At 46.1% G+C, this 26338-nt stretch overlaps 1 protein-coding gene across 1 annotated transcript in view; it reads right to left on the reverse strand.

Annotated features, from left to right (window-relative positions):
• Positions 1 to 26338, reverse strand: part of RUNX3 (RUNX family transcription factor 3) — a 118093-nt gene that overhangs the window by 15873 nt on the left and 75882 nt on the right. The window contains exon 6 of the mRNA XM_077838052.1: positions 8081 to 8245. Coding sequence (XP_077694178.1) covers positions 8081 to 8245 — 165 coding nt within the window. The remainder of the gene's footprint in view (positions 1 to 8080; positions 8246 to 26338) is intronic.

Genomic DNA, 26338 nt, shown 5'->3' on the forward strand with positions numbered 1-26338 from the left:
GACAGCCTGCAGCCCGACTACCTCACGAGCTGTGTGTCAGGTCAAAGCTTGGAGAGGGGAGACCCCTTAAGGAACGCCATGGTGATTCAGTACGCAGCACTTACTTTGCTCTGTGGCCCCCAAACCTGCATCAGAACACAGTAGCACAGACCTGTGCAATGAGGCAGAGACCTACCGACTGTGCAATCTTCTTCTGGGGGGGTCTGGGCTAGATGATGTCAGTGAAGCATCAAGAGCTAAGTCAGTGTGGACTGAAGGAAAACCAAGATCCTGACCACTAAAGATCCCACGACCCACCCGCAAGAGAAGAGCTGTTAACCCTAGTATCGATGCCAAATTGCAGGTGCAAACAAAGAGGGTGTTTTGTTTCACTTCATGAATTGTTGCTGGTAAACAGCTGCCATGCTCTAATCCAGCGGTGGCTGCACATCAGTGATTCCTTTGCATACTCTTTATGAAATAAAGTGCTTAAGTGCTATTATTGTGTCTCATCGTGATGCTGCATTTCTTTACTAGGTTATATTCCATCTTTAAACATTTTAAACTCGATTCATTTCAGGGAGTATTGTCCAATGTGCAAATCTAATTCACTGGCTCAGAAGAGCAATTTAAAGACAGAGGAATACTCAGAGATAGAAAGAAGGCAGGAAACCCATCTTGGTATGTTCCTTCCTTTGAGGCGAAAATTATAGCCCACATTTTATTTTCTTCCCACTAATGCTTGCCTAACTTCCTTTGGAAACAATTTAGTAGCTGCCCAAGAAACAGCTATTTTAAAGCAACTATAAGTCAATCTGGATGGGCTCCTGGAGGACGAGGGAGCAGAAATGAACAGTATTGGCTAGGTCTATAATTTAGAATTTTAACCTTAGAACAGCCACATTGCGTTTCTGAGGCCAGGTCTACACTACAGTCATTGCAATGGCCCAGCGATGGCTCAGCAGCTGTGATGATGCAGGGCTGTAATGTAGACACTTGCTACCTTGCCAGAAGGAGGTTTTCCATCACTGTAGTTAATCCATCTTTCTGAGAGGCGGGAGCTAGGTCAATGGAAGAATTTGCCAGTTGACCTAGCCCCTCTACACTTGGGGCGGGGAGAGGGTTAGGTTGACCTCATCACACCATTCAGAATGCAACATTTTTCATGGCCCTGAGCAATGTAGCTAGGTCAACCTAATTTTGAAATGTAGACCATGCCTGAAACACTGGGGTACTAGCAGGCTATTCCACGAGACCTATTAAAAGTAATACAGTACTTTACAAACATAAAAAGAGGGGGAAGGAAGATTTTCTTTAAGTGAATATGGTAAAGCATTCTTCTGTGGCCTAATCTGTACTTGACAAATTGTCCTGGGTTTAACTAAATCGATCTAAAATCAACCTGGTGAGAACCCTTAATGTAGCTGCACCATGAGCGGGACTTTCAGCGTTGGCTTCGCCCTCTTTCCTTTGAAGTCAATGGATGCTAGGCAGCAAAGTTAGGTTTGCAAATTGCCCAAATAAGCCAGACTAATTTAAGCTGGAGCTAAACTAGTTGAAGTGCATTTACCCAAGGTGCTGCACTGGTTCTAACGAGATCAATTTAATTAAACCAGTGCAATTTTTCTAATGTAGCAGAGACCCGCATCTCCCTGGTCCTTTCCAGGGGATTTGCAAGAAAGGTGACTTATATTTCATTTTTATTTTGGATCCTTAAAAAGCATCCTATTTGTGCACACAGGTAGTCTCTATTACCACATGTCCCTCTGACTGGTATCACCGTACGCCCTGCTGCAGGCGTGATATTCGCACTCCCTGACGGAACCTTGTCTTTACACTATACTGTGAACGCTTCAGGCTGAGGGCTGTCTCCTTTTATGTGTTTGAACAGCACCTCGCACAACTGGGTCCCCGATCTCAACTAGAGGCTTTGGCCGCTACCGCTGTCTGCCTGAGTCTGCGGGCAGTTCGAAACAATAACTCTGTGAGGTACCCCCAGGATCCTCCCAGGGGTCTTGACTCTGAACCCTAATTTGGCTTGTTTAAAAGTCACCCTTGTTAATTATTTCGCTGCTGGCCATTTTAGGAGAACTGGCAAGCTACTGAACAATTGTTGGATGCCTGTGTTGGGGGAGCAGCTCCTGAGAGTTTCTGGGCTGGGGCATGAGGAATGCAAACTCCCCTGCACCATATTTAAAGTCGCTTCCATTCCCAACCCAAACCAGGGAAGGAAGAAGAAATGCAGCCACGTCCCCCATGTCCCAAAAGCCTCCCTTGTCCCACGGTCCCCAGGACACCAAAATGGACTCCCCTGGGGATTGAAAACCCGAAGCTCCCCTGCAGTGGTGGGCAAAACATCCTCCTTCTTCCTAGTAGCTTCTACGAGGCCATCGTGCCTTGTCATTGCCAAACTCTGCAGCACCCTGAAAATGTGGGTGAGGTGGGGAGGGCACGTTAAATGAATTGAATAGCAACATAGAAAAATAACAGGGGACCCTGCTGGGATTGTACTGGATGAATGGGGTTGCAGGGGGTTGTGATGCTTAATCCAGGGGTCCCTGCTATGTAACGTGGGCTGCAATTGGACACAGGGCCTTGGCCAGGAGTCATTTCTAACCAGGCTACCTTCTTGGCTTACAAGTCATCACCAAGCGAATCCCACTGCGTTACCTGCAGTAGCCTGGTCTTGGGGAAGAATGGCCTTATGGATTACGCACAGCCCTGGGACTCAGGAGACCTGGGTTCTAGTCCTGGCTCCAGCACTGACTTACTGGGTGACCTTGGGCAAATCGCTACATTGCTCTATGCCTCAGTTTCCCCAGCTATAAAATAAGGCTATTAATAAGCTTGGAAGGGACCACTCTAATTATCTACCCTGAATTCCCACCCAGCACAAGCCATTAATAGTAATGAGCTCACAGGGCTGCTTACAAGGATTGATGGGTTTACTGGCCTTCTTAAACGTCAAGTGCTAGGTGACACGGACCCGATTCTCACGGGTGCTGAGCGGCTTCCATTGCCATCAGCTGGAGCTGGGGGGGGGGTGGGGGGCTGCTCGGTGCCTGTAAAAATCACGCCCCATCATTCTGTGGAATACCACTGGTATATGGCCGGAGCCCACACCCACCCTAGTCAACGGAAAGATTCTCATTAGCAACAATGGGATGAGAGACGGATCAGGTTCTTCCGCATTTGGGTTCACTCCAGCAACTGGCCAGCCAACCCAGGGAAACAATTTTGAAACACCCAACAGGAAGGTGACAACGTTTCTTGTTTTCAAAGGAGCCTCTCTCCCTTTCCCCCCGCCCCACCCCCGCAACAACTGATACTAACGAGACCCATGTCAGTTATGCGGCAGTGAGTCATTCATGAAGCCCCTACAGCCCAGGGGCCCGGACGGCAGCTAGAGGAAACATGTTGCAAGTGCGTGTATAAATCATGTCACACTTTGCTTTGTCACCGTCTTTGGCGCAAGGAGAAGGGTGCTTGAGGTTTGGTATATGTTTGGGTCAGATTGGCAGTTTGCAGTAAGGACGCATCTTGTCTCAATTCTAAAAAGGTAGGAAAATTCCACACACGAGAAAACCAAATTCTGCCGGTCTAAAGGCACGCCGCCCCATCCACTTGTGTTATGCCATTGCTGGAAGAGACAGCAGTTTGAGTTTTTGAAATCCATCGCTCACACACACATCGTTATTTTTAAAAGCCACCATTTTGGGGTGGTTTGCTCTAAAAACAAGATGCCCTGTTCTCAGCTGCCCTCAAGGCATGGGTAGGTGGAGGTGGGCGGACGTTTGTGCCCCAGTCCCCAGGCTGATTCTGCACCGATCTGGTTCCCCAAGACTCTGATGGCCCCCAAGACCTGTTCCTGCAGCCAGGGATTGCACAAGTGCTGAGATGTCCTTTTTCCTGACCATGGTGACACATCCACAGCCGGTGGGCTGGCATAGCATACGGATATCACAGGAAGAATCCCCCATGACAGCGTAATCCTCACATCTGGATCCACTGGCTTTGAGTCTGTTTTGTGTTACTTCAGGCTTGTCCACACATGAACATTAGTCCAGAATAAAGTAAAGTATGAATTTAAAGCAGATTAACTATTCCTGATTAACTCCATGTGTGGATCCTGTTGCTCAGGAATAAGAGTGCCTGATTCTGAATTATTTTAACCCAGGGATGAAGGCACTCACATTCCGGACTAAGAGCATCCACACACACAGTTAACCAGGCATAGCTGCCCCAGAATAACTCTCCATGTAGACAAGCCCTTAGTACTCTAGAATGCTGGGTTGCATAGTATCTCAGGCCCTGCCCCACTCCTATTGAATCACTGGTAATGTTCCCACTGACTTCAGTAGAGCAGAACCAGGCCCATATTTTGGACAGAGAGAAAGAAAGAATCCTGGGGAAAGCTAGTCAACTATTAGGACAATTACATTTTTTCCTAGTACCACAGCTATTTGCTACCATTCAGACTGCCTTCACTGAACAACGTGACCTCAGAACAGCCTCAGGGAGTCTGACATATGTTCCTTTAACATAGCGTTTAATTTTTGGAGGCTGATCAACTATTCTAGTTAAGAGACAAAACCCGCAAGGTAAGGACCTAAGACAAATAGAAAAGAAAAAAGAAACAAAGATGGGAAATTTAGCAGCACGGAGCTGTGTCTGTGCATGCCCCATAATAAGGGAAAATTTTCAAACCGTTCTAATGATAGCTTGGCATTTCACAGTGCATGGGAGAGCCAAGTTTTTAAAACCTCAGATTTCACAGGGCTTGCTCGAGAAATATTGGGCCAGATCTTCTACAGAAGTTCACTAGAATTAACTCAGCTCTGCTGAAGTCAATGGAGCTATGCTGATTTATGTACCAGAGCTGATGATCTTGCCTCGCTTATTTAACACACTGCAGAGCCAGATGCTGACCTTAGTTACTCTGGTGTAAACTGAGAGCAACCCCTTTGTCTCCAGTTGCATTTACACTGGTGCCAAGTGAAAGCAGACTGTGGCCTGACGAGGGATGGTAACAGGAGTAAACTGCAGTTGCATGCAGATATATGAAGGGCCTGATTCTCTTCTCACTAATGCTGGTGTACACCAGGACTGACCCCACTGAAATGAATGGCATTTAACGGTGTGAAACCAGCGGAAGTGAGAAGACAATCAGGCGCTCTGAACTTGGGCATGGGTAAACTTTCCTTATGTGCTTCCTCACCGGCCCACCAGAAATGATCAGGCTTTTCTCTTCCTGGGAGGTTTTTCATTTTTAGATTTAATCTCAGGATGATTGTTTTACGGGGAGGGGGTGGGGGGTGGAGGAAGAGGGAGGCTATTTATAAACGCCAGGGGCTGCCTCAGTGAAAGGCTTGTGCAGAGGGTCAGATTCTGCTCTAAATTACCCCAGCGTTAACGCCAGAGTCACTCCATCAACCTCAGCTGGAAAGCAGGGTCTGGACCAGTATGTCCGTTTTCTATGCAATTTACAGACCGGAGCAGAAGCCTCGGCGGTGGCAGGCAGCGTGGAGGCAGGTGGGAGGGTTTTTCCACATGGCCAAAGCTGGAGCTGGCTCTGTCTCGGTTTGAGCAAGGCCTGGAGAATGAGGAAAAGGGTTGGCATGTACATAGGCAGGCCCAGAACACTGATCCTCCAGTGACTAGAGCAAGTGAGAGTCATAGCTCAAAAGTCCCCTATGCAACTCCAAGCAGGCATTGCCCACCCGAGGGGATTGTGTGTAGGCCCACTCAGGTTACAGTCGAATGCTGCTCTTCTAGTCCATATTGCTTCCCATTTTCTTTTGCTGGTGACGGTCACAAAACTTGCCCCACATTGCCCAGAATAGGGCCATAGCCCATAGGCGCCCATTAACAATTTATGTTCCAGAAAGAAGATTCACTCAATCCCTATTGACAATCTGCAGCGACACACATGGGTAGCCAAACTGTATCCCAGAGAAAAAGGATTTCCCAGTGGTCAGGGTGCTTGCCTAGGACTGGGAAGACCTGGGGGGGGGGGAGGGGGGGGGTCAAATGCTGGCTCTGCCACTGATTCTCTGTATGACCTTGGGCAACTCATTTAGTCTCTCTGTGCCCCTGTTTCCCATCTAGTCCATGGGAATAATGGCACTGCCCTACCACACAGCAGTGTTGTGAGGCTAGTTTGAAGATTCTGAGCTGCTACGACAATGGGAACTGTCTAAATACCATAGATAGCTTCCAGCAACTCCCCCCTGGCCCTCCCAACCTGTGTCATCTCTTTACACTTCAGAGCGAATCGTCTTCTTATACGTGTTACCTAAGAACGTGCCAAGACATAAGAAAAATTACAGGCCTGTTAACTCTTCTATTATTCTTGGCAGGGTTGAGTTCTAATGGCCTGGGCAAAAATTACGATCGTTGTGAATCACATGTGTGTCTGTGAGGGGTTTTATAATTATTATTGGTTATAGTTTGTGTTAAGTCGAAAGGACACTCTCAAGATAAAACGTTATAAAACAGATTTAGCTCCTGCTTACACTGGGGCAAATCCAGAGTAGCTCTGTTAACTTTACTGCAGTAACTCCATGTAACTGGGCACAGAATTTGCCCCCCTGTATTTTTTTAAAGTTCCTGATACCTTAGATTATCAAAAAGGAAAGAATGTTACACACCTAATTGGCTTTTCACCATTTCTGTTGTTGCTTGGCCTTTTGCATTTCAGTGAAATTATCCTGGCCAGTTTCACTTTGATTTCGAGTCAGTATCACTACCTGATTCTCAGGCACTTGCCCAAAACCGTTATGTAGGTTTTCAACAGGGGAACATGTCAGTTTTTAAAATACATATATATGCATAAAGTGAATCTTTTTAAATCATGAAAGAGCACGATGTCTATGAGGTCTCTAAAATTTCCCTCCTCTAAACAAAACTTAAACAATGGTTGTAAAACGAGTTGGCAGCATCCCTTTAATAGGCGATACTAATCTTAATTAAATTTCCCAGGAGAGCTCGTCAAAAAAAATGATAATTTCAATTAAAAGAATCTAAATAAAATTTTCACTGAATTTTAGTTGTAGTTATTTACCTGCTTTGGAGCTGGGGTATAATTTTCAAAGGTGCTTAAGTGACTTAGCCGCCTAAGTCTCATTGACTGTCAACGACGTAGGTTCCTAAAGCCCTGATCCTGAAAGATATGTAGGCTCCTAACTCCCATTGGTTTCTAAGGGAGTTTGGCACCTAACTAATTTTTAGAGTCTGGGCCTAAAAACTTAAGTCACTTTTGAAAACGAGATTTAGGGACTTTTTAAAAATTTACCCCACTAAACGAAAATGTGAAATTTCAATTTTTTCATCAAAAATTTGAATTTTGAAAAAAAAAAGTAACAAAATTATAGCTGAAAATTTAATTTTGTTTCTCATTCAACCCTTTTATTACTTTATATGTAATTTCCACTGGGAGAAAATGATGTGATTATAAATCACAGAAGTAAGAGGTGGGATAAAAAAACCTAGAACATTAAGCAAGCAAGTCTCAGGGGACGGGTCGCTGCAATGCAGGACAGTCTATTTTCAAATGCTTAGCCCAATCTAGCAATGAAATCCGAACCCTGTGCATGCTTGGAAGAACACACTGACATCTCCAGGTTAATTATCTATAGGCATAAGTAGCGATTTGTGCATTTTCACTTGCAAACACCTTGGATGCCCTCTCTCATTTAATGTGACCTTCCATCATGAGAGAATTCAAAGGGGAGCTAGAGGGAGTGCAGACCCCACCCCATCTGAAGGCGCCGCCTCTGACTTGGCTGGTGCAGTGAGAGAGAGATCTCCTCCTGTTTCAACCTCTTTTGACCCCTGCTGTCTCCTTTCTGAACTCTCAATCCTGCCATTTCCCCAACAGCAGTTTAACCCCTCCCACATGGGGACCTTAGGCCCCTCCCACATGGGGGGCAGGGTTAATACATCATCTGGCACACTCAAGGTTGGGGAGAGCGAGAGAAATTCCACCTCTCATGAACTGCACAAGGAAGATTCCTGGCAGAATCTGGGACACATTATCCAAGTCAGCCTAAGGGACTCAAGTGTCAAGGCAGGTGAGTGCTAATGAACCCAACCCGGTTACCTTGTATTGGAGTCTGAGTCTGTGACCCAAAGTGGCCTGGGGCGGTCAGGGATCCTCGGGGGTTGGGAGTTGTTGGGGTAACTCTCATAGTCTGGCGCAGACGTTCCAGTTCGCTATAGCGGTCTGTGTAGGGCTTGGCTTGGTCTTCTAGCTTTTGTCTGTGCCCTGAAACATTGTGAGAAAATCCGAGATTTAATCAATTACCCTTTGGCTAGAGAACCCTTGTCAATAAAAAGTGAGACTAGTACAACAGTTTACAGTTTGGTCGTATTACTTGTATTGCGGTAGCATGTAGAGGCCCCCAGCTGAGATCAGGTCCTGTTGTGCTAGGCACTGTACGGACACATAGTAAGAGACAGTCCCTGACCCAAAGAGTTTACAATCTAAACAGCAAGAGTGAGAGGGGAAACTGAGGCATGGGCGGAGGAGAGGAAGTGACTTGCCCAAGGTCACCCAGCAGTCAGTGGCGGAGCTAATGGGGACTGGGGAAGGGGTGACTGCCCCCTTTAGTGGTATGTGTGGTGCCTTTTCCAGCATATTATACACAGAGGCCGCTCTAGGCATAGGCAAGTTAGGCAGTTGCCTAGGGCAGCAGATCCGAGGCAAGTTGGAGCATGAGCTATCCTGTACTAGCCTGTCACGGTGCAGAATAATTATCTGTGGGCACTGAGACACTCATTCACAGTTCCTTAGTGTGCTTTGATCTAGTCCTTTTTGAAACGGGACCAGATCAAGGCATGTTAACAAACTGCTAACAGGTGTCAGCAGAATGCAGACAGTGTGCACCCTGCATGCATTAACACACGCGCAGAGGCCTCGGCATGGACCATGCTGCAGGAGGGCCCAGCCCACAGCCTGGCCCAGCCCCAGGTGGCCCCTCCCTCTCAACATCTAGAGAAAGACTATGTCCTCTTATAAAGGCCAGCTGGGCCCTGATTGGGGAGTGGCCTCAGCTGTGGCTGTTTCCCCAATCAGCCGAGGCCTGCTGCTTTCCCTAGCAGCAGCCTCTTGCAGCCTCAGCCCTCTCCCAGGGCTGATTTCAAGTCCTTCAGGGCAGAAGCGGGTGACCACCCCGCTACAGCCCCCAAGCCCTACCTTCACCCCCTCTGCTCCTAACCCTGCTACCCATTTCCCCTCGTGTCTTAACCAGCCCCCACCCCCACCTTCCTGGTTGCAAAACCCAGCTCCCCGACTGCCAGGTTGAGAACAGGAAGCCAGGTCTCCTGAGTCCTGATGCCCTCCATGTTGCCGTAGTCACCAGGCCCTACAACGGCTCTTAATTCATTTGGGAAAAGAAATGGAAACAGATGCAAATGACTGTAAATGCCATTTCTTGGCTCAGCCACTACACGCCTGGGAAATAAGTAAAGGACAAGCTGAATTAAAAATATCTTCATTGTCCTTGCTCATTGCACAAACGACAGAGTATTTCACTGCAGTCCCCAGGAGTCAAACTGTTCACAGAGAACTAGGAAGGAAAGATGTGATGGCTAAGCCACAGCAGTGGGAGTCTGGAGAACTGGCTTTGACACAGTCACTGTGTGCACGATCTTGGACATCAACTGTGCTGCTCTCGGCCTCAGTTTTCTCATCTGTAAAATGGGGAGAATGTTCAGCTGCTTCACTGATGTACTGCACCAAGCAAGGAATGTTTGTAAAGTACTTTGAGATCCTCAGACAGAAGCTGCTAGGGCAGGGGGATAATCATTCAATTGATGCCAGTCAGCCTGAAGCAAAGGGAGCATGGAATGCACTTGCCACACCATTTTCACATTTGACTGTCTCAGTCAACATGAAACGTCCTCTCTCTCTCTGGGCCAGATTCCAATCTCAGTTACACCAGCGCACACCTGGAGTGACTCCAGGGAAACCAGCAGAGTTGTTTCAGATTTACATCTGCACGCTCCACACGCTCTCGGGCTGAAGTATACAAGTCCGCCTGATGAACCAACACTTCGCACATCTGCAGCACCTGTCATCCAAGGACCTCAAAGCAAAGATGGGTAACACGTTATCCCAGTTTCAAAGGAGGGGCAACAAAGGGGAAGGCAACACGAGGAGTTAGTAGGGGAGGATTTTTGACTCACTGCAGATCACAGCTGCACGTTATCTGATGCAACCAAATAACATAATGTACAGGGACCGAAATGCAACTTCAGCTGGCTTTTAAAAAGGGACCCACTCAGCTCTTAAAGGCCCCACATTAACTGCTCCATATTTGCTCCTCCCTCCCCCCACACATACGGTTATAGTATCTCAAGTTACAATTTACAGCCAAGTAGAATGAAAGGAGTTCCCACACTTCCGCTTTACAGATCTTCTGACCACTGTCTCACTATTTTGCATTGGTTTGTCTCATCTCACTCACGTCTGCATTCTGCAGTCGCCCTTTGCATGGATCTCCACAAGCATGTAGGTGAGGGAAGGATCCTGTTGGGGTCTGAGTGCGAGATCGGAGCCTCACTTTGTAAAGCTCATTGTAAATGTATAGTCCTACATCTCTTATTGCTCATCATAGTTATTGAACTCAAACCTCGTGTTCCAAGGGACACTGTCGACTAGTTTAAAGCTCCAAATTCAGCCAATGAATAAATTTGCTGATACTTCCTCTGAAATCAGTGGGAACGGCACCAATCTATTGAAAGGCAGAAGCACCCTCCTTAGATTTGTCATAAAAGGGGCATGTGGGTGTTTTATCCATATCAGGGATAGGAACAAAATAACAACAAGAGGAATAAAAATATTTCCATTTTTTAAATCAATGTCTCTTTCCCACTTCTCTTTCTCTGCCCCCTCATTCTCCTGATGTGTTGCAGACCCAAACATAGCACCACCAGGCTAGTAATGGGAACCAGAAAGCAAAAATGGTTAAAAATGGATTCCAAGCTATGTGGAAGTGAGAAAAGCTCTATTCTAGTCTGTACAGGTCCTTATACTATGCTCACCACCAAAATACTGTGGGCATCAGCTTCCAGTTGTGCATTAAGCAACAAGACTGACATCCGTCACGTTTGGTCTCTCGCTTGCCAGGGGGAGTGGCGCACGCAGTGAAGTCTCCTGTTTTGGTATTTTAGAAGTGGCTAGTGGTTCTGGGTTCCTCACTTAAACATCTTAAAAAGGACTGGTTTCCAGACAGTGCTGAGCACCTGCACTCTGCAAACCTGGCCTCTTTAAGGTGTCTTGAGCTGAGCCCCCCCGGATGGAGGTGCCTAAAATCAGTAGTCACTTTTGAAAAATTGAAGCCAAGGGGCCATCTACCCTATGAAACTGACAATGGTAAAGCACAGTGATTTAGCAGAATGGAAGCCAACTCTGTTATACTGTTGTTTGGCCTGTTGACCCTGTAGCTAGGGTTTCAAAGGTGGCTTAGCGCCATTCCTATAGGCAGGGCCCAACTGTGCAAAACAAATTGAAGAAAGAAGCACATGAGTTAAAAAAAAAACCCAGCCTCCACAAATAACAAGCAGATTTTTGCACACCCTGTGCTGCTGAGACTTCCTGTCGCTTTTCTCTAGAGCTGGGAACGTCAGACTATGTCATGCAAGAGCGGAGTCACTATTAATGTGCTTCTTTCATGAGAACGTCCCCAGCTTTTGATTTCTGCAGCGGCTCATTGTATTAAAGCCCTTCACCATCAAACCACACTCAACACACAGAGGAAACCCACACGGACAAATTAACATGACTGCTGCACCCTAAAGAAAAGGAAGATAGTTTCCAAGCTCTGCAAACTCTGGGCTTCGTCTGAAGCCCATTGAAGTCAGTGAGAGTCTTTCCATTGACTTCTAAGAGTCTTGGCTCAAGTCCCAAGAACCCAATCCCAAGAGGTGTTGAGTCTTTTGCATACGGAACCCATCACTGCACTGCTGGGGTGTATTTTTGCCACCAGATAGCCCGCAAGGTTATAGCATTTTGCTCTCAGATGTCACCCAGCGGTCTCTCCTCCAGCTTAGCAGTCACATTCTGAAACAAATACAAGTAAATGGTGACTCATGTCTTTATGGAAATGTTAAGTCCTGATGTAACAAAACACAGACAGCTACTGACTTGATCTGCCTCTTGTCAACAAGGAAGAAGTTTTTAAAGACAGATGCAGTTTCCCAGTCAGGTAACTTTGACATGCAGCATGATATTAACCATGAGAGGTCACCTTATATCACTGATGTACTAAGATCGGTATCACTACATCAAACAAAAACAACTCCATTGAATATTTTCCATATGAAAGAATCGATGTGAATCTGACACTCTGATCAATAATAAAAAGCACGTTAGAAGTTCTGGGTGTTTCCTTGGAATGGCGACAGTGAAATACTGTACATAAGCCAATGAAACTGTAGCCCTTAAAGCTATGCTTTAAAGACATGCTTTCTGCATTAAAACATTTCAAAGGCAAAATAGGCCCTTCTCTTTCTGTTAGAACTTTGGAAACTGACAAGGCTTCAGAAACTCCCTGATTGGAACTTTTCATGTGCCTGTGTGGGGTCTCCCCATGGTTCTACACAAGCATCTCATTTCCCTAGATTGCTAAGGAGCCAAATCACCATCGTTTTGAACGTGTCTGCGCGACTGCAGAGCCTAGCTAGCACTTGACTCTGTGTTAGACCAAAGGTAGAAATAGATCCCCAGGTCCAAAGTCTCCATCCGGGTTTTGAACGCTTCCAGAGTTCAGCTCTGCAGTGTTTGGTCTGGCCCATTAGGAAGATAGGAGCCATTTGCAAAATACAGCTATGCATCCCCAAGCTTGAATGCTCTCAGCTCAGGGGTTTTGGCCCACACCCCAGTCGAACAGTAGGTGCAGCTATCACTGTGAAGGGCAGGGAACTTTTCTTTTCTCTCAGTGACTTTGGAATTCAGATGTCACAGTCATTTAGTGCGACCTCCCCATCAGCATTGGCCCTTGCACAGCGATGGTGGTCAGGGGGAGATAGTTTTTCTAAGCAAAGACTTGTCACTGCTGAAGTTGGTCAGTGTAAACTTTTAAAGGTGTTTGGCTTTTTCAGGAAAGGGAGGGGCACGCGTGACTTTTGCATTTCGTTTGCCTGGTTTCCGCTAAGAAGAAGGTGGAGGTAAGAAAAAAAATCCTGCTAACTTGCAATGCCCCCTTAACTAGCTTGTCCTCAGCTGAAGTGGCTTTAACTGGAGCATCATCAGTGGAAAAGTTCTTAATTCACCCATCCTTAAATGGAGACTGCGCTGAAGGAAACCCCATCAGAGGTGTTCTCATCTGAGATGCCCTTAAACAAAGGCATTGTTAAAATACCAACAGCAAATTCTAATGGTTAGACATGAAAATGGCAAAGTAAGGACCAGATTCTGCCTCTCTTACCCCCCCCTGGTTAGTTCCTTGTTCTATGAGACATTCTGTTGATTTCAATGGCGTTATTACACGTGGTAAGTGGTCACCGATGGATGAAATTCATTCCTGTGCAGACAGCCACTGCAAGGCTTATGTCCCACTTAACACCTTGATATAGGCCCTTCAGTGGGTCACAGATGTTGCGCGGGGCCTCTGCAGGGTGTGAACTTCACCTCGAGCTGAGCACCAGCTATACAATCAGGTCCCCAGTGTGTCCTGTGTAGACACAAGCTGGATTTGAAATGACTAGCCTCCTCCATAGGGCCTGAGTTATGTGATCTCCACCGTCTCAATCAGGACAGATGGCGAAAGAGAGTTTATTTGCGCGCTCCCATCAATTAAAAATGGCACTGCTGATTTTTACCTGCAGGCTGAGACGAAGCGTGGGAGATGCCAGGCTACAAGGGCTCGCGCTGAGAAAAGTATGAGCAACCGAAAGAGTTGCGGGAGGGAAAGAACGGAAATTGGAACTCAGCCTTGAACCATAGCGTCTGCTGTTGGAAGGAGCACACATCCGCCGTCCACACATCTGCAGCTAAACCTCTGCCTGTCAGCCTACCTGTGCAGGATGGCGAATGGCAAGCTGTTTGGGCTGGCTTTATAAAGTGAAGCCCAGACGTTAAAGGGAGGGGGAAGGGAAGGACCCGTCTTTTCGCCGGCCTAACAAAGTCCACCACAGATAACTGATTATGCACATGTTTGAAGTTGGCTTGCTTACGCCATTCGGAAAGCGAATCAGTCACGCCGAGTCTTTGCTTTGGCTTCCTCCTGGCTTCTCAAGACACTGCCGCTACTGTCCTTTCCCAGCCTTGAAAGAAAGAGCAAAGTGTCGCAACACCCTTCAGCCCGCCTGTTCTGTCGGAAGATTTACACTGACTTTAACAACCAAAGGAAAATAATATTGAAGGGCGGGAGGGAGAGGTTGATGATAATTTATAAAGATTTTTTAGCCTGTGGTGGTCTGTGATGAATGGCTGCCTATAAAGGGATGAAAATAAATATCCCTTTTTGAAGGAAATAGATTGGCTCCAGTCCAGCTGGCAGGGAGCAGAGAGAGATATGTTGCATTTACAGTAGGTCTTTACTGTCTGAACTCAGAACAGTGGGAGAGATGTTCATTATACACGGCCTGGTGCTGATTAGCTGAATTTAAAACCAGCCGACTGGTCCGTCGCCGCCTTACTCTCCTTTCGTGGTTGGGAAGCCCTTTAACTCTTTCTCTGCTCCTTCCAGCCTTCCCCGCCCCCACCAGGCTGACTGATGTGGCTGTTTATGGAGCAGACTCTTCTGCCTGGTTTTGTGTTGGCGGTGTTTTAGTCTATCTCCTCAGATCCAAAAACCTATTTAATACCCTGAAAAAACAGGTCCCTGCTGCAGGTGCCTGTGTGTCCACCTAGGCTGCTATTTTCAAAAGGGCCTAAGTGACATTCCATGTTCAGAAGGGATTTAGACACTTAAGAGTCTCAGTCCCATCGACTGATGACGCAAGTCAGAATAAAAGCACTTTGCCGGGGGAACTATGTGGGTGGTGTGACGAATGGGAACCTCCACCTTCGGTCTGGGCAGAGCACAGAACACCTGCCCAGTAGGTCCAGCAGCCCAGAGGCTGCCTTCGAGGTGCACTCCCATGTAGGAGGCTGGGATCAGGCGGATCTGTGCAGTTCACAGACCCGCTGGCCATACCCCTGCTGTGCCATCGGAACCTGCAGGCGGCGTCTACAGCATCTCTGCTTCCTAACCCACGCGATTCCTTGATCCTGGTCTTTATGGGACGAAGAAGAGAGGCAGGTGGGGAGCCCCAGGGATTTGACACCTTATCTGCACCCCTCTCTGCGTGGTATTGATTCATGGGAAAGAGGAACACAAAATAACACAAAATCATTTTGAAGCACCTTCCTCTACCGAATACAATTTCTCTCCAGTTGATTTCAAAGGGGGCCTCTGGTATCCTGCAGTCGAAAAGCAGGGCCCTGGGAACAACTTAATCGCACTCTGAGTCAAATTCTCTTCCTTTCTCTGCCACATCATTTGAAGTTATTGGTCAAACTGCTACACTCTTGGAAGCACAAGGGACGTGGTGCAGCCCTGAGATCTGTGATGCTCTTGTGGTTTTGTTTGATAGCACAGGCACTTGAGCTGTTGTAGTCCCCGAAATGAAACCTTTCTTTTAGCAGCGACCTTTTTTCTTCTGCATTTTCACATTATCCTCTCAGATTTGCTAATCCTGCCAAACGTAAGCCGGGATAACCTTATTAGTAATTTAGGAGACACGTTCTCAAATAGGCCTGAATAATTCCCTTCAATTCTACACCAGCCTTCATTTTGGGGGCATCCCAGTGCATTCATTACATTCTCACAACACCCTCTGAGACGTAGGTAAGTAAATACCCTGATGGGTAAACCGAGGCACAGAGACGTTGGGTCAAATTCAGACCTGGTCTTATTGAACCATCGACTCCTCTCCTCGCTCATCAGTGACACCAGTCTTGCTTGTAGGCTTCTCCCTCAAGTACCTCTGCGTTCTCCCCCTGGCATGGGAAATCTTCTCACCAAAGGCTATGTCTACGCTATGGACCTTACAGCGGCACAGTGCTCTCCTGCTGGCATAATTGGGGGAGGGATAATGGGGGGAGGGATAGCTCAGTGGTTTGAGCATTGGCCTGCTAAACCCAGGGTTGTGAGTTCAATCCTTGAGGGATCTAGGGGATCTATTTAGGGATCTAGGGCAAAAATTGGGGATTGGTCCTGCTTTGAGTAGGGGGTTGGACTAGATGAGCTCCTGAGGTCCCTTCCAACCCTGATAGTCTATGAATTAAACCATCCCTAACAAGCAGCGGTAGCTATGTCAGCGGGAGAGCATCTCCCGCTGACCCAGCGCTATTCACACTGGTGCTTTTGTGGGTGAAACTTTTGTTGGTCAGGGTGGGTTTTTTTCACACCCCCTGACCGACAAAAATTTTACCGACAAAAGCGCGAGTGCAGACTTAGCCTAAATGTGTCAAGTCACCATCTTGTGTTCCTTTAAATCCCTCCTTAACAGAATATTAGGACAGGTTGTCTGATGGAGTAGGTCAGCTATGCCAAATCACGCCAGCTGAGGATCTTGGCTGTGGGTTTCCAAAAGGCTTTCAAGTGGGAAGTGTTGCAATCAGATGGATTCCATAGAAAGATGGTTTTGTACTGCACAACTGACATTGTTTCTTCTCTCTCGTTCTGTTGTAGTGTGTTGCTTAGGATGGTAATTTTAAGTGAAATCATTTTAGTTATATGCTAGTGATTCTAAAAGGGAAGCTGGGATTTACTACATGGACTGCACGCAGCAAATGAAATACCTAGAGGGGTGAAATCACTGGAGCCCGTAACATGGTCTTTCAATATTTCTGTTAAAACTGAGATTACACCCTGGACCAGTACAATACACATTCAGAAGAGGCCCAGTAGCACTGAGCATAGAAATAATAAACCTTTGTACCTGTAGAGCTCCTGTCACACAAAGATCTCAAAGCACACGACAAAAAACTAACTTAACTGAGGTAAGCAAATATGATTATGCCCATTTAGCAGGTGGAGAAGCTGAGGCCCATGGTCACATAACCAGTCAGTGGTAGAGCTGGGAACAGAACCCAAGAGTCCTAACACTTAATCAAGGGCCCTAAACACAAGACTGCACTTCTCTCAATGCAACGCACCTCCAAAAAAGGCAAATGGGATCTCGGATGTATGAGCGAAGAGAAGAGAGGACATATTAATGCCATGGTACAAGGAACTGGTAAGACCTCATCTGGAATACTGGGTACCGTTCTGGTCACCCATGTTCAAGAAAGAGGCATTCCAAGTGGAACAGGTCCAGAGACAAGCTCCTAGGATGACTGGGGACTGGAGAGCCTGTCTTATGAAAAGAGATTAAAAGAGCTTGGCCCGTTTAGCCAGAACAAAGGCTGAGAGGGGAATCTAATTGCTTTCTATAAATGCATCGGGGGTAAGCACCAGGCTGGGTGAAATGTTATGTTAAAAGATAATGATGGCACACGCACAGATGGGTGTAAACGGGGCATGAACACCTTTAGGCTGGAAATTAGAAGAAGGTTTCTCACCATCAGAGGAATGAGGCGCAAGAACAGACTCCCAATAGGAGCTTTGGGGGCAAATAACGTCATTAGTTTTAAGAGAGAGCTGGATAAATTTCTGAGAGGGGCTGTACGGCAGTCTTGCTTATGGTGAAGAGCAGCTCTGACAGTCTCTTCCGGTGTATGTTTGACATTCCTAAAATCTCATGCTTCAGGGCTACACAGAGGTGGAAGTAAGCCGGTCCGGTCCGGCGTACCGGCAAGAGCCAGTACGCCGTGCCGGACCGGACCGGCTTCCCCAGACTGGCAATTTAAAGGGCTCAGGGCTCCCTGCAGCAGCGGGAGCCCCAGCCCTTTAAATCACCGCCGGAGCCCTGCCAATTTAAAGAGCCTGGAGCTCCACTGCCCAGAGCCCCAGGCCCTTTAAATTGCCCTGACCCCTGGGGCTCCCAGCCGCCTCTGCAGCCAGAGCCCCGGGGCCTTTAAATTTTTATTTAAAGGCCCCGCCTCTTCCGGTTGAGGCCACGCCCCTACTCAGGACTCCGGTGTACCGGTAAATCCTTTAAGTTACTTTCACCCCTGGGGCTACAGCTGGTCACCTGCAGGGGTCAGGAAGGAGTATTTTCTCCCCCAGTTTATCCTGGCCACAGCTGAAGCTGGGATCTGGAACCCACTGAGCAAGTGCTCTGAGGTCGCACTCAGCTTTCTCTCTCTCATGTGCTTAGCTTGTGGCACATAATAATTTAGTCTCCTGTGGCTGTAATTTTGGTTGCTGGGTGTAGTGTGCAGGTGCTGGGTAGTGTTGGTGGCCTGTGACATACAGGAGATCAGTCTGAATGATCAAGAGGTCCCTTCTGGCCTTACCCTCTACTTCTCTTCGCATTTCGTTACTTAGGGCTCATTTCTTGAGGTTATTGCCCTCAACTTTCCTTAAAACTGGAGGGAACTCAGCACCTTGCAGAGTCAGGCCCATAACGGGTTAAATGAATACATATGCATGGAGCCTGGACTCAGAAACATAAGAAATTAAAGGCCCATAGCAGCTAACAGAACTTCTCAAGTTACATGTATCAACTACAGTCCAAAATTACCTCTGTAGGTAATGCATTGTCCAGGTCAGCCATGCACGACGGTTGAGTCCCACCCGCTGGGATCGAAACACAGAAGCAATGGGACTACAAATGCAGGAATGGTCCTTTCCAGCAAGTACTGATTTGCAAGAACTTTTGTGCTAACCTGGAAGCTCCCGAAACCTAAGCTAGAGTCTCCTCTGACTTCGGTTACTCCTGATTTACACCATTGTTTTCAAGAGGAGAACCAGGCCACTACCTTTATTCCATAACTGAGGTCCACAACAACGCAAATTGCAGATCCTCAGCAGGTGTAAATCAGCATATCTCTGTTGAAGAAAGAGCCCATTTAGGTTGATATGCCCAAGATGGTAACAGCGGCTACTCAGTAAGACCCCCTATTCAACAAAACACTTCAGCATGACTCATTTAAGCAAATGGAGTAAATAGGACTATACACATGCTTAAATTTAAGCACATGCTTAAGTACTCTGCTGGATCAGGGCCTAAAGCAGTGCAGATTTAGTGGCTAGGGAGTGTCATGATAGCAGATTTGGCCTTTGTGGGTTTCTTTATTTAAGTTTCCTACGCAGCCCATCAACCGCACAGCATCTGATGCAAATACCATGAGGAGAAGGCAGCAAAGCTCAGTCCAAGCATTCTCTTTGCCCGTCATTTGTCTTCATTAAAAGAGCAAACAGGACAGGGACGTGAGGAAGGAACTTCCAGGCCTCCATCCAGAAGAAGCACGACTGCTTAGTAAAGACATTTTGAGGCAGCCGATTTGGCTGTCAAATGCAGTCACTTTTCAAGAAAGACCTTCCCCCTTTCTTTATGCATTCTAACCCTGTCCATGAACTTCATGCCTTCTGACTAGAGTTAGCTGGAAACCTGATAAGAGAAGTTCCCATGAAAAACATCCACTGCAAAAAATCCACCATTTTTCTTGAACATTTTTCATGGAAATTTTGGCGCTTTTATAAGAAAGGGGTGTTATTATTAGGGCTGTCAATTAATAGCTGTTAACTCAAGCAATTAACTCAAAATAAATTAATTTGATTAAAAAAATAAATTGTGATTGAATCGCAGTTTTAATCTCACTGTTAAACAATAATAGAATATCAATTGGAATTTATTATAAATATTTGTGGATGTTTTTCTACGTTTTCAAATATATTGATTTCAGTTGCAACACAGAATACAAAGTGTACAGTGCTTACTTGATATTACTATTTTTGATTACAAATATTTGCATTGTAAAAAAGATTAAACAAAAGAAATAGTATTTTTCAATTCACCTCATACAAGTACCCTAGTGCAATCACGTTAGTGAAAGTGCAACTTACAAATGTAGATTTTTTTGTTGCTTAACTGCTCTGAAAAACAAAACATTGTAAAACTTTAGAGCTTACAAGTCCACTCAGTCCTACTTCTTGTTCAACCAATTGCTAAGACATACAACTTTGTTTACATTTACGGGAGATAATGTTGCCCACTTTTTATTTACAATGTCACCTGAAAGTGAGAACAGGTGTTCGCATGGCACTTTTGTAGCTGGTGTTGCAAGGTATTTACATGTCAGATATGCTAAACATTCATATGCCCCTTCATTCTTCAGCCACCATTCCAGGGGACATGCTTCTATGCTGATGACACTTGTTAAAAAAATAATGTGTTTAATTAAATTTGTGACTGAACTGCTTGGGGGAGAATTGCAGGTCTCCTCCTCTGTGGTTTTACATGCATTCTGCCATATATTTCATGTTATAGTAGTCTCGGATGATGACCCAGCACATGTTGTTCAATTTTAGAACACTTTCACTGCAGATCTGACAGAACTCAAAGAAGGGACCAATGTGAGATTTCTAATGATAGCTACAGCACTCGACCCAAGGTTTAAGAATCTGAAGTGCCTTCCAAAATCTGAGAGGGACGAGGGGTGGAACATGATGTAAGAAGTTTTAAAAGAGCAACACTCCAAGGCAGAAACTGCAGAACCTGAACCTCCAAAAAAGAAAATCAACTTTGTGCTGGTGGCATCTGACTCAGACGATGAAAATGAATGTGCATCAGTCCGCATTGCTTTGGATCGTTATCAAGCAGAACCCGTCATCTACATGGAAGAATGGACTACAGTACTTGTAGGAGGTGAACTGAAAAATACGATTTATTTTATCTTTTTTACAGGGCAAATATTTGAAATAAAAAATAATAATATAAAGTGAGCACGGTACACTTTGTATTCTGTCTTGTAACGGAAACCAATCTATTTGAAAATGTAGAAAATATTCAAATCCCAAAACATTTAAATAAACAGTATTCTATTATTATTTAACAGTGCAATTAAAACTCCGATGAATTGCGATTTTTAAAAAATCTCACTATTCATTTTTTTAATCGTTTGACAGCCCTAGTTATTATGTTTGTTAAGGTGGAGCGGAGGAGTCTAGAGACTCAGACAGAAAAGCCTGAAGTCCCTGTTCATTTACCAGTGATTGGGAACTACTGTTACAAAAAGCACCCGACTTTTCCCCCAGTTGGCGAGAATGTGCTCTGTAATGCATTACATTCATAAAGAATGCTCCCTGGTACACAGAAAGACTGTAAAGGCTGTTTACTCTGGACAGATTTTAGTTATTAAATAAAGCAAAATACGACTTAAAAAATTAATGAAAAGAAAACCATTACCAGTGGCCTGTGAATTCAGCACTGCCTAAGCTACAACGCGAATCCCCAGAGAAAGGGGCATAGGTCAGTAGCTGTTAAAGATGGGCAACAGAATGATTGCCATGGATTTTGTTTAAAATGTGCATAACAATGATCCTGTCCCCAATATGCATGGATATGGAGAGCCCTAAACACAGCAGGGCTAGTGCTACTGTGCAATCTGGCAGATGCAGACGTAGCCCAGGAAAGCTCATGCTCTAATAAATTTGTTAGTCTCGAAGGTGCCACAAGTCCTCCTGTTCTTTTTGCGGATACAGACTAACAAGGCTGCTACGCAGAAATCTATGCACCTTAGGGTCAGTGTGAGATCAGTGCCGCAGCAGGACTCTAGGGGGCACTATGCTGCTGGGGTCCCATCATTCAGGAGAGCTGTCAAACTGAGCTGCTGACCATGCGAAAAAGCCTCTAGCCAAATTTCAATCTACATTTTTAGATTCAACTACTCTAAAGTCTCTCTGCCATTCTGACAAATTATTCCTCTGTCCCACACCGTGGTGTAGTGCTACAATGAACTGTTGAGCCATAGCTCAGTGGTTTGAGCACTGACCTGCTAAAACCCAGGGTTGTGAGTTCAATCCTTGAGGGGGCCATCTAGGGATCTGGGGCAAAAATTGGGGATTGGGCCTGCTTTGAGCCAGGGGTTAGACTAGATGACCTCCTGAGGTCCCTTCCAACCCTGATATTCTATGATAATATTGTGTTACACCCCAGAGATGACCGCATTTCAGTGGCGGACAAAGAGTAACAGCAGGACTTCAGTAGTATAGCTGGTCAGGAATTTTTCTGGAGAACTGTTGTTGGGTTTTTTTGCTGAAAAACGCCAAATCGTCAAATCCAAAACTTGTTTGTGAAACAGGGTCAGTTCTGACAAATCTCCCAGCTCCAACCATTTCTGGGAAAAGGTTTCATAATTGTCAAAATGTCCTTTCTAAAGCAAAAGTTGGGGGGAGGGGGGAGGGCTGGAGTGAGAAAGGACTTTTTGCTTAGAAATTTTAGTAAATGTGGCATCAAGAAAAGGTTAAAAAAGAAAAAGTTTGAAATAAGAAATGAAACATCGAATTCTAAATGAAACATTGCGATTGACCCAAATGAATTTTATTTTTATTTTTTTTTGGCTTGTCAGTTGGTGAAAATTTTCGAGCTTTTTGTTCTGATTAGAGAGGGTGAAAAAATTTCCAAATCTCAAAAAATCTTGCAAGATGGGAAAACTACTTCAGGCCCAGCTCTCTTCAACAGATGCTTTGCCTGGGTAAGAAATGAGAATCACAACGTTCTCTCCTAACATCCTTCACCAGTGTAGCTGAGAACCTCCCAGAGTTAAGAATTAACAGGGAAGCTAGCATCTGTTATTCAAGGTTTCCTTTTCATCCTCCCCTGAGAAGAGGATGGGTCCCAACAAATGATAAATCAGCATATTTTAAAATAATTTACATACTTTAAATTAGAACCAATTGTAGCAATTTTCTATCCACAAAGAGCCGCCTGCGAAATGAAGACTTCAGTCATTTCGTTCAATTTCATTTTGTTTGTTTGATTCCCCCCTTCCCCCCCCCCATTTCCCGTTTTTCACAATTCCCGTCCAAACTGGGGAATGTTTTTCTCTGGCTCAGGGTACGAAGAAAAAGAAAACCCCTAATAATACCCCAAACTATAACCCCGGGGGAGCATTTCAGCAACTAGCCTGCTCTACATTATACATAAACATCTCAAGTTCAAGTTTAATTCATCCCCTTGAGAAACTATTTTTTTGCCAAGATAAAGATCTTGAAATGTACTGCCCTGGCACAATACATCCTGTATCCTGAGTCTGAAATCAGGCTTCTGAGAAGCAGCCCCCTCCTGTATTAATTATCCCGTCTTCTGGTACGGTACCAACGTGGCATAAAATTTCCTCGGGTGAAACTGGCAGCAAATGCTCCTGGTTATCACGCTATGGTTCTATGCTGTACATGGATTATGGGCATAACACGAACAGCTGGGTGTGTTCAGCAGAAAGACCCATCTTCGCCCCACCACTGACACCAACAGGAAGGCGTTAAACCGGGCGGAAAGCAACTGGGGAAGCAACTGGCACGACAGCATCCTCTCTCCCTCCTCCGGATCCACCCCAAGTCCATGGATTTGGGGCCGCACAGATCAAGGGTATCCACAGCTGGGCTGGGCAAGGACTGTTCTCTGTGGCCCCTTCAAACAATATCTTCAAACAAGCAGATATTTCCTTGTGGAAAAGCCAAGCCGCTCTTATTAGCATCATCTTTCACAAAATCCCACTCAGCACATTGATAACAACCCCTGCTCCCAGAGAGGGGTGATGGAGCAGTAGCTGGGGCAGCTGGAGGAACCATGCTTCTGTGGACAGGGGAGGTGATAGGTCCACCATTGGATTCCCCCCATGGATCTCAGGACATCCACAGGTTTTGTAGGTACCATTCCCTCCCCACTCCTGTGTGGGGTGTGATGGGGGGACAATTTGCAGGAAACTGTGAGTGAGTTCCTGGCCTTTCCACAGATTCCAGCTTGGTTCGGAGTAAGCTTTCAGACCAGGATCTCTTTGGCTGGAAAAGAGAGGCTGGCAAGCTCATACATAACACAATACACGGGATCACAGTCTACCCTAAACAGGAGGCTATTATTAAAGAAAATAGACAGAAGCCACAAAGCAGGCTTCTTCCACATGGCTTGAGTTCCAGCTTTGTCTCCCTTGTTTACCAGGAACCACACCCTGTCTAGAACTCCATACAGCATATAGAGACATCTAGTGATTGAATAATATGCTGCATGCAAAAATATTACAGTGACGACAGTCTATCCCACAGTATTTCACTACCTTGCCCAAGCCAGAAATCAGGAGTGGGGAAAACAAACAAACAAGAGCATCTCAGAACAAGGTTTAGTTTAAACACAAGTGAAGCTTCAGGGAAGTTCTTGCTCTTCCCAACAAGGACAGATTAAGGTAGGGGCTTTAGGGGCTGCAGCCCAGGGCCCCAGCTCAAGGAGGGCCCCGCAAAAATAAATCACAGGCAGAGACTTCCAGCTCTGGGCTGCTAGAAGTCCTGTGGTGCAGCGGGGTGCTCAGACAGGATGCGTGCATGCTGTGGCCCTACGCCGCTCCCAGAAGCAGCTGGCTGCTATCACATCTCTGCGGCCCCTGGCGGGTGGGGGGAGGTTGCTCCACGCGCTGCCCCTGCCCCCAGCACCATCCTCATAGCTCCCATTCGCCGGAAACTGGCCAATGGGAGCTACGGGGGCAGCACTTGCGGGTGTGGGCAGCTCACGGATACATGCTGTCCCCCTCCTCCCAGGGGCCACAGAGATGTGCTAGGAGCTAGCCGCTTCCGGGAGCAGCGTGGGGCTAAGCCTGCCTTAGCCCTGCTGTGCTGCTAGCCATGAGCCATCTGTGGTAAGCACCTCCCGGCCGGAGCCTGCACCTTGCACCCCTTCCTCCCCCAGATCAGAATCCCACTCCTACATCCAAACTCCCTCCCAGACCCCGCACTCCCTCCTGCACCCCAATCCCCTGCCCCAGACCCCTCCTGCACCAAACTCCCTCCCAGGAAAAAGACTTGTATACAGGGGCTCCACAAAATCTAATAGCCCCGGGCCCACAAGAGAGTTAATCCGGCCCTGCTTCCCAAACCAGTAACCCTTGCCCAGACATCCAGGCCTAGATTCTTTGCTACAATCCTCTTATTCTCCAAGCAGCTACTTTCAGCTGTTCATTCATAAGCCACATTACTTTCCCCACATCCCAGGGATGTATAGAGATTGTTCATATCATAGAATTTATGGCCAGAAGGAGCCACTGGATCATCTAGTCGGACATCCTTTGTAATGCAGGCCATGAATTGCACCAGTTTACCCTGTATTGAGCCCAGATGCTACAGGGAGAGAATCATAGAATTGCAGGACCGGAAGGGACCTCGAGAGGTCATGTAGTCCAGTCCCCTGCATTGAGTTCCGTGTCTGTTCTAAAGTTGCTTCCAACTCTAATAAAATCACTATAGAAATTACTCTGTTTTCCTTTAGGAGGAAGTGTGCTGTGGATTTATGCAAATCTGCCCGCAATGCATGTCAACGTGATAAAAATATCCTTCGATCGCCCCTCCCAAAATACTACTTGCTTGCTTCACCTGGGCTGGTGGGCAAGCAAAATATCATTAGATTGTCATCATCCCAGTCTACCCAGTGGTGGGTAGATTTTATAACTGGCCTGGTTTGTTTTAATTATTTTTGCAAGACTGCCACAGTGAGTCAATAGTCACCCAGACCTCAGTGTAAGTCAGTGAAGCTGCTTTGACTGCAATGGGGCTACACTGATTTACATCACCCGAGGATCCAGCCCATTAAGTCTAACATGGGTTCAAGAGAGGAAAAAACACAGTTGTCTTTAATCAGAGCTGCAACATCATGTGTGGAGAAGTGGCCTTACAGTTAAGGCAGTGGCTGCTAACTCAGGCCCAAGTCCCACTTCTGCTCCGTGACTCAGTTTCCCCACCTGTAAATTGGGGGGAAATAACCTGCCTCCCAGGGGTATAGCAAGACTTAATTCATTCAATGTGAGGAGGTTTGATCCTGTGGTGGAAAACAGTGCAGAACTATTCTAATAATGAACAGCTTCCTTAAAGCACTGTGAGTTCTGTAAACAGCCCCATTGAGAAATTTTTTCTACCTATTGTGTGGCTCTCAGGTCTTAGTTTCTCAAAACTGCTAGCAATTTGCCTTGAACGAAGTGCAGTTTACCAAGGGGGGGGAATGTAATGAGTGCATTCATGCACCATTTAATTTAATTGTTTGACCCCCATGCAGTCATATTTCTGAGAGGTAATTGGAACATTTCTTTTTTTTTTTTTTTACACAGTGCAAATAAAGGAAGCCCTAAAAAGCTGCTCTTTGTTACTAGTAATTACCGAGGAGTCAGAAATTTGGCCAGACTTGATAATTGTTGTCGTTTCTTGAAAGAAAGAAAAAAAAAAAACAAGCCCAAAGCTGGCAAAGAAACAACCAACCCTACAATTTATTAAACAAGTCGTTTCAT

Source organism: Eretmochelys imbricata, chromosome 19 (assembly GCF_965152235.1).
Source record: "Eretmochelys imbricata isolate rEreImb1 chromosome 19, rEreImb1.hap1, whole genome shotgun sequence".
Taxonomy (NCBI): Eukaryota; Metazoa; Chordata; order Testudines; family Cheloniidae; genus Eretmochelys; species Eretmochelys imbricata.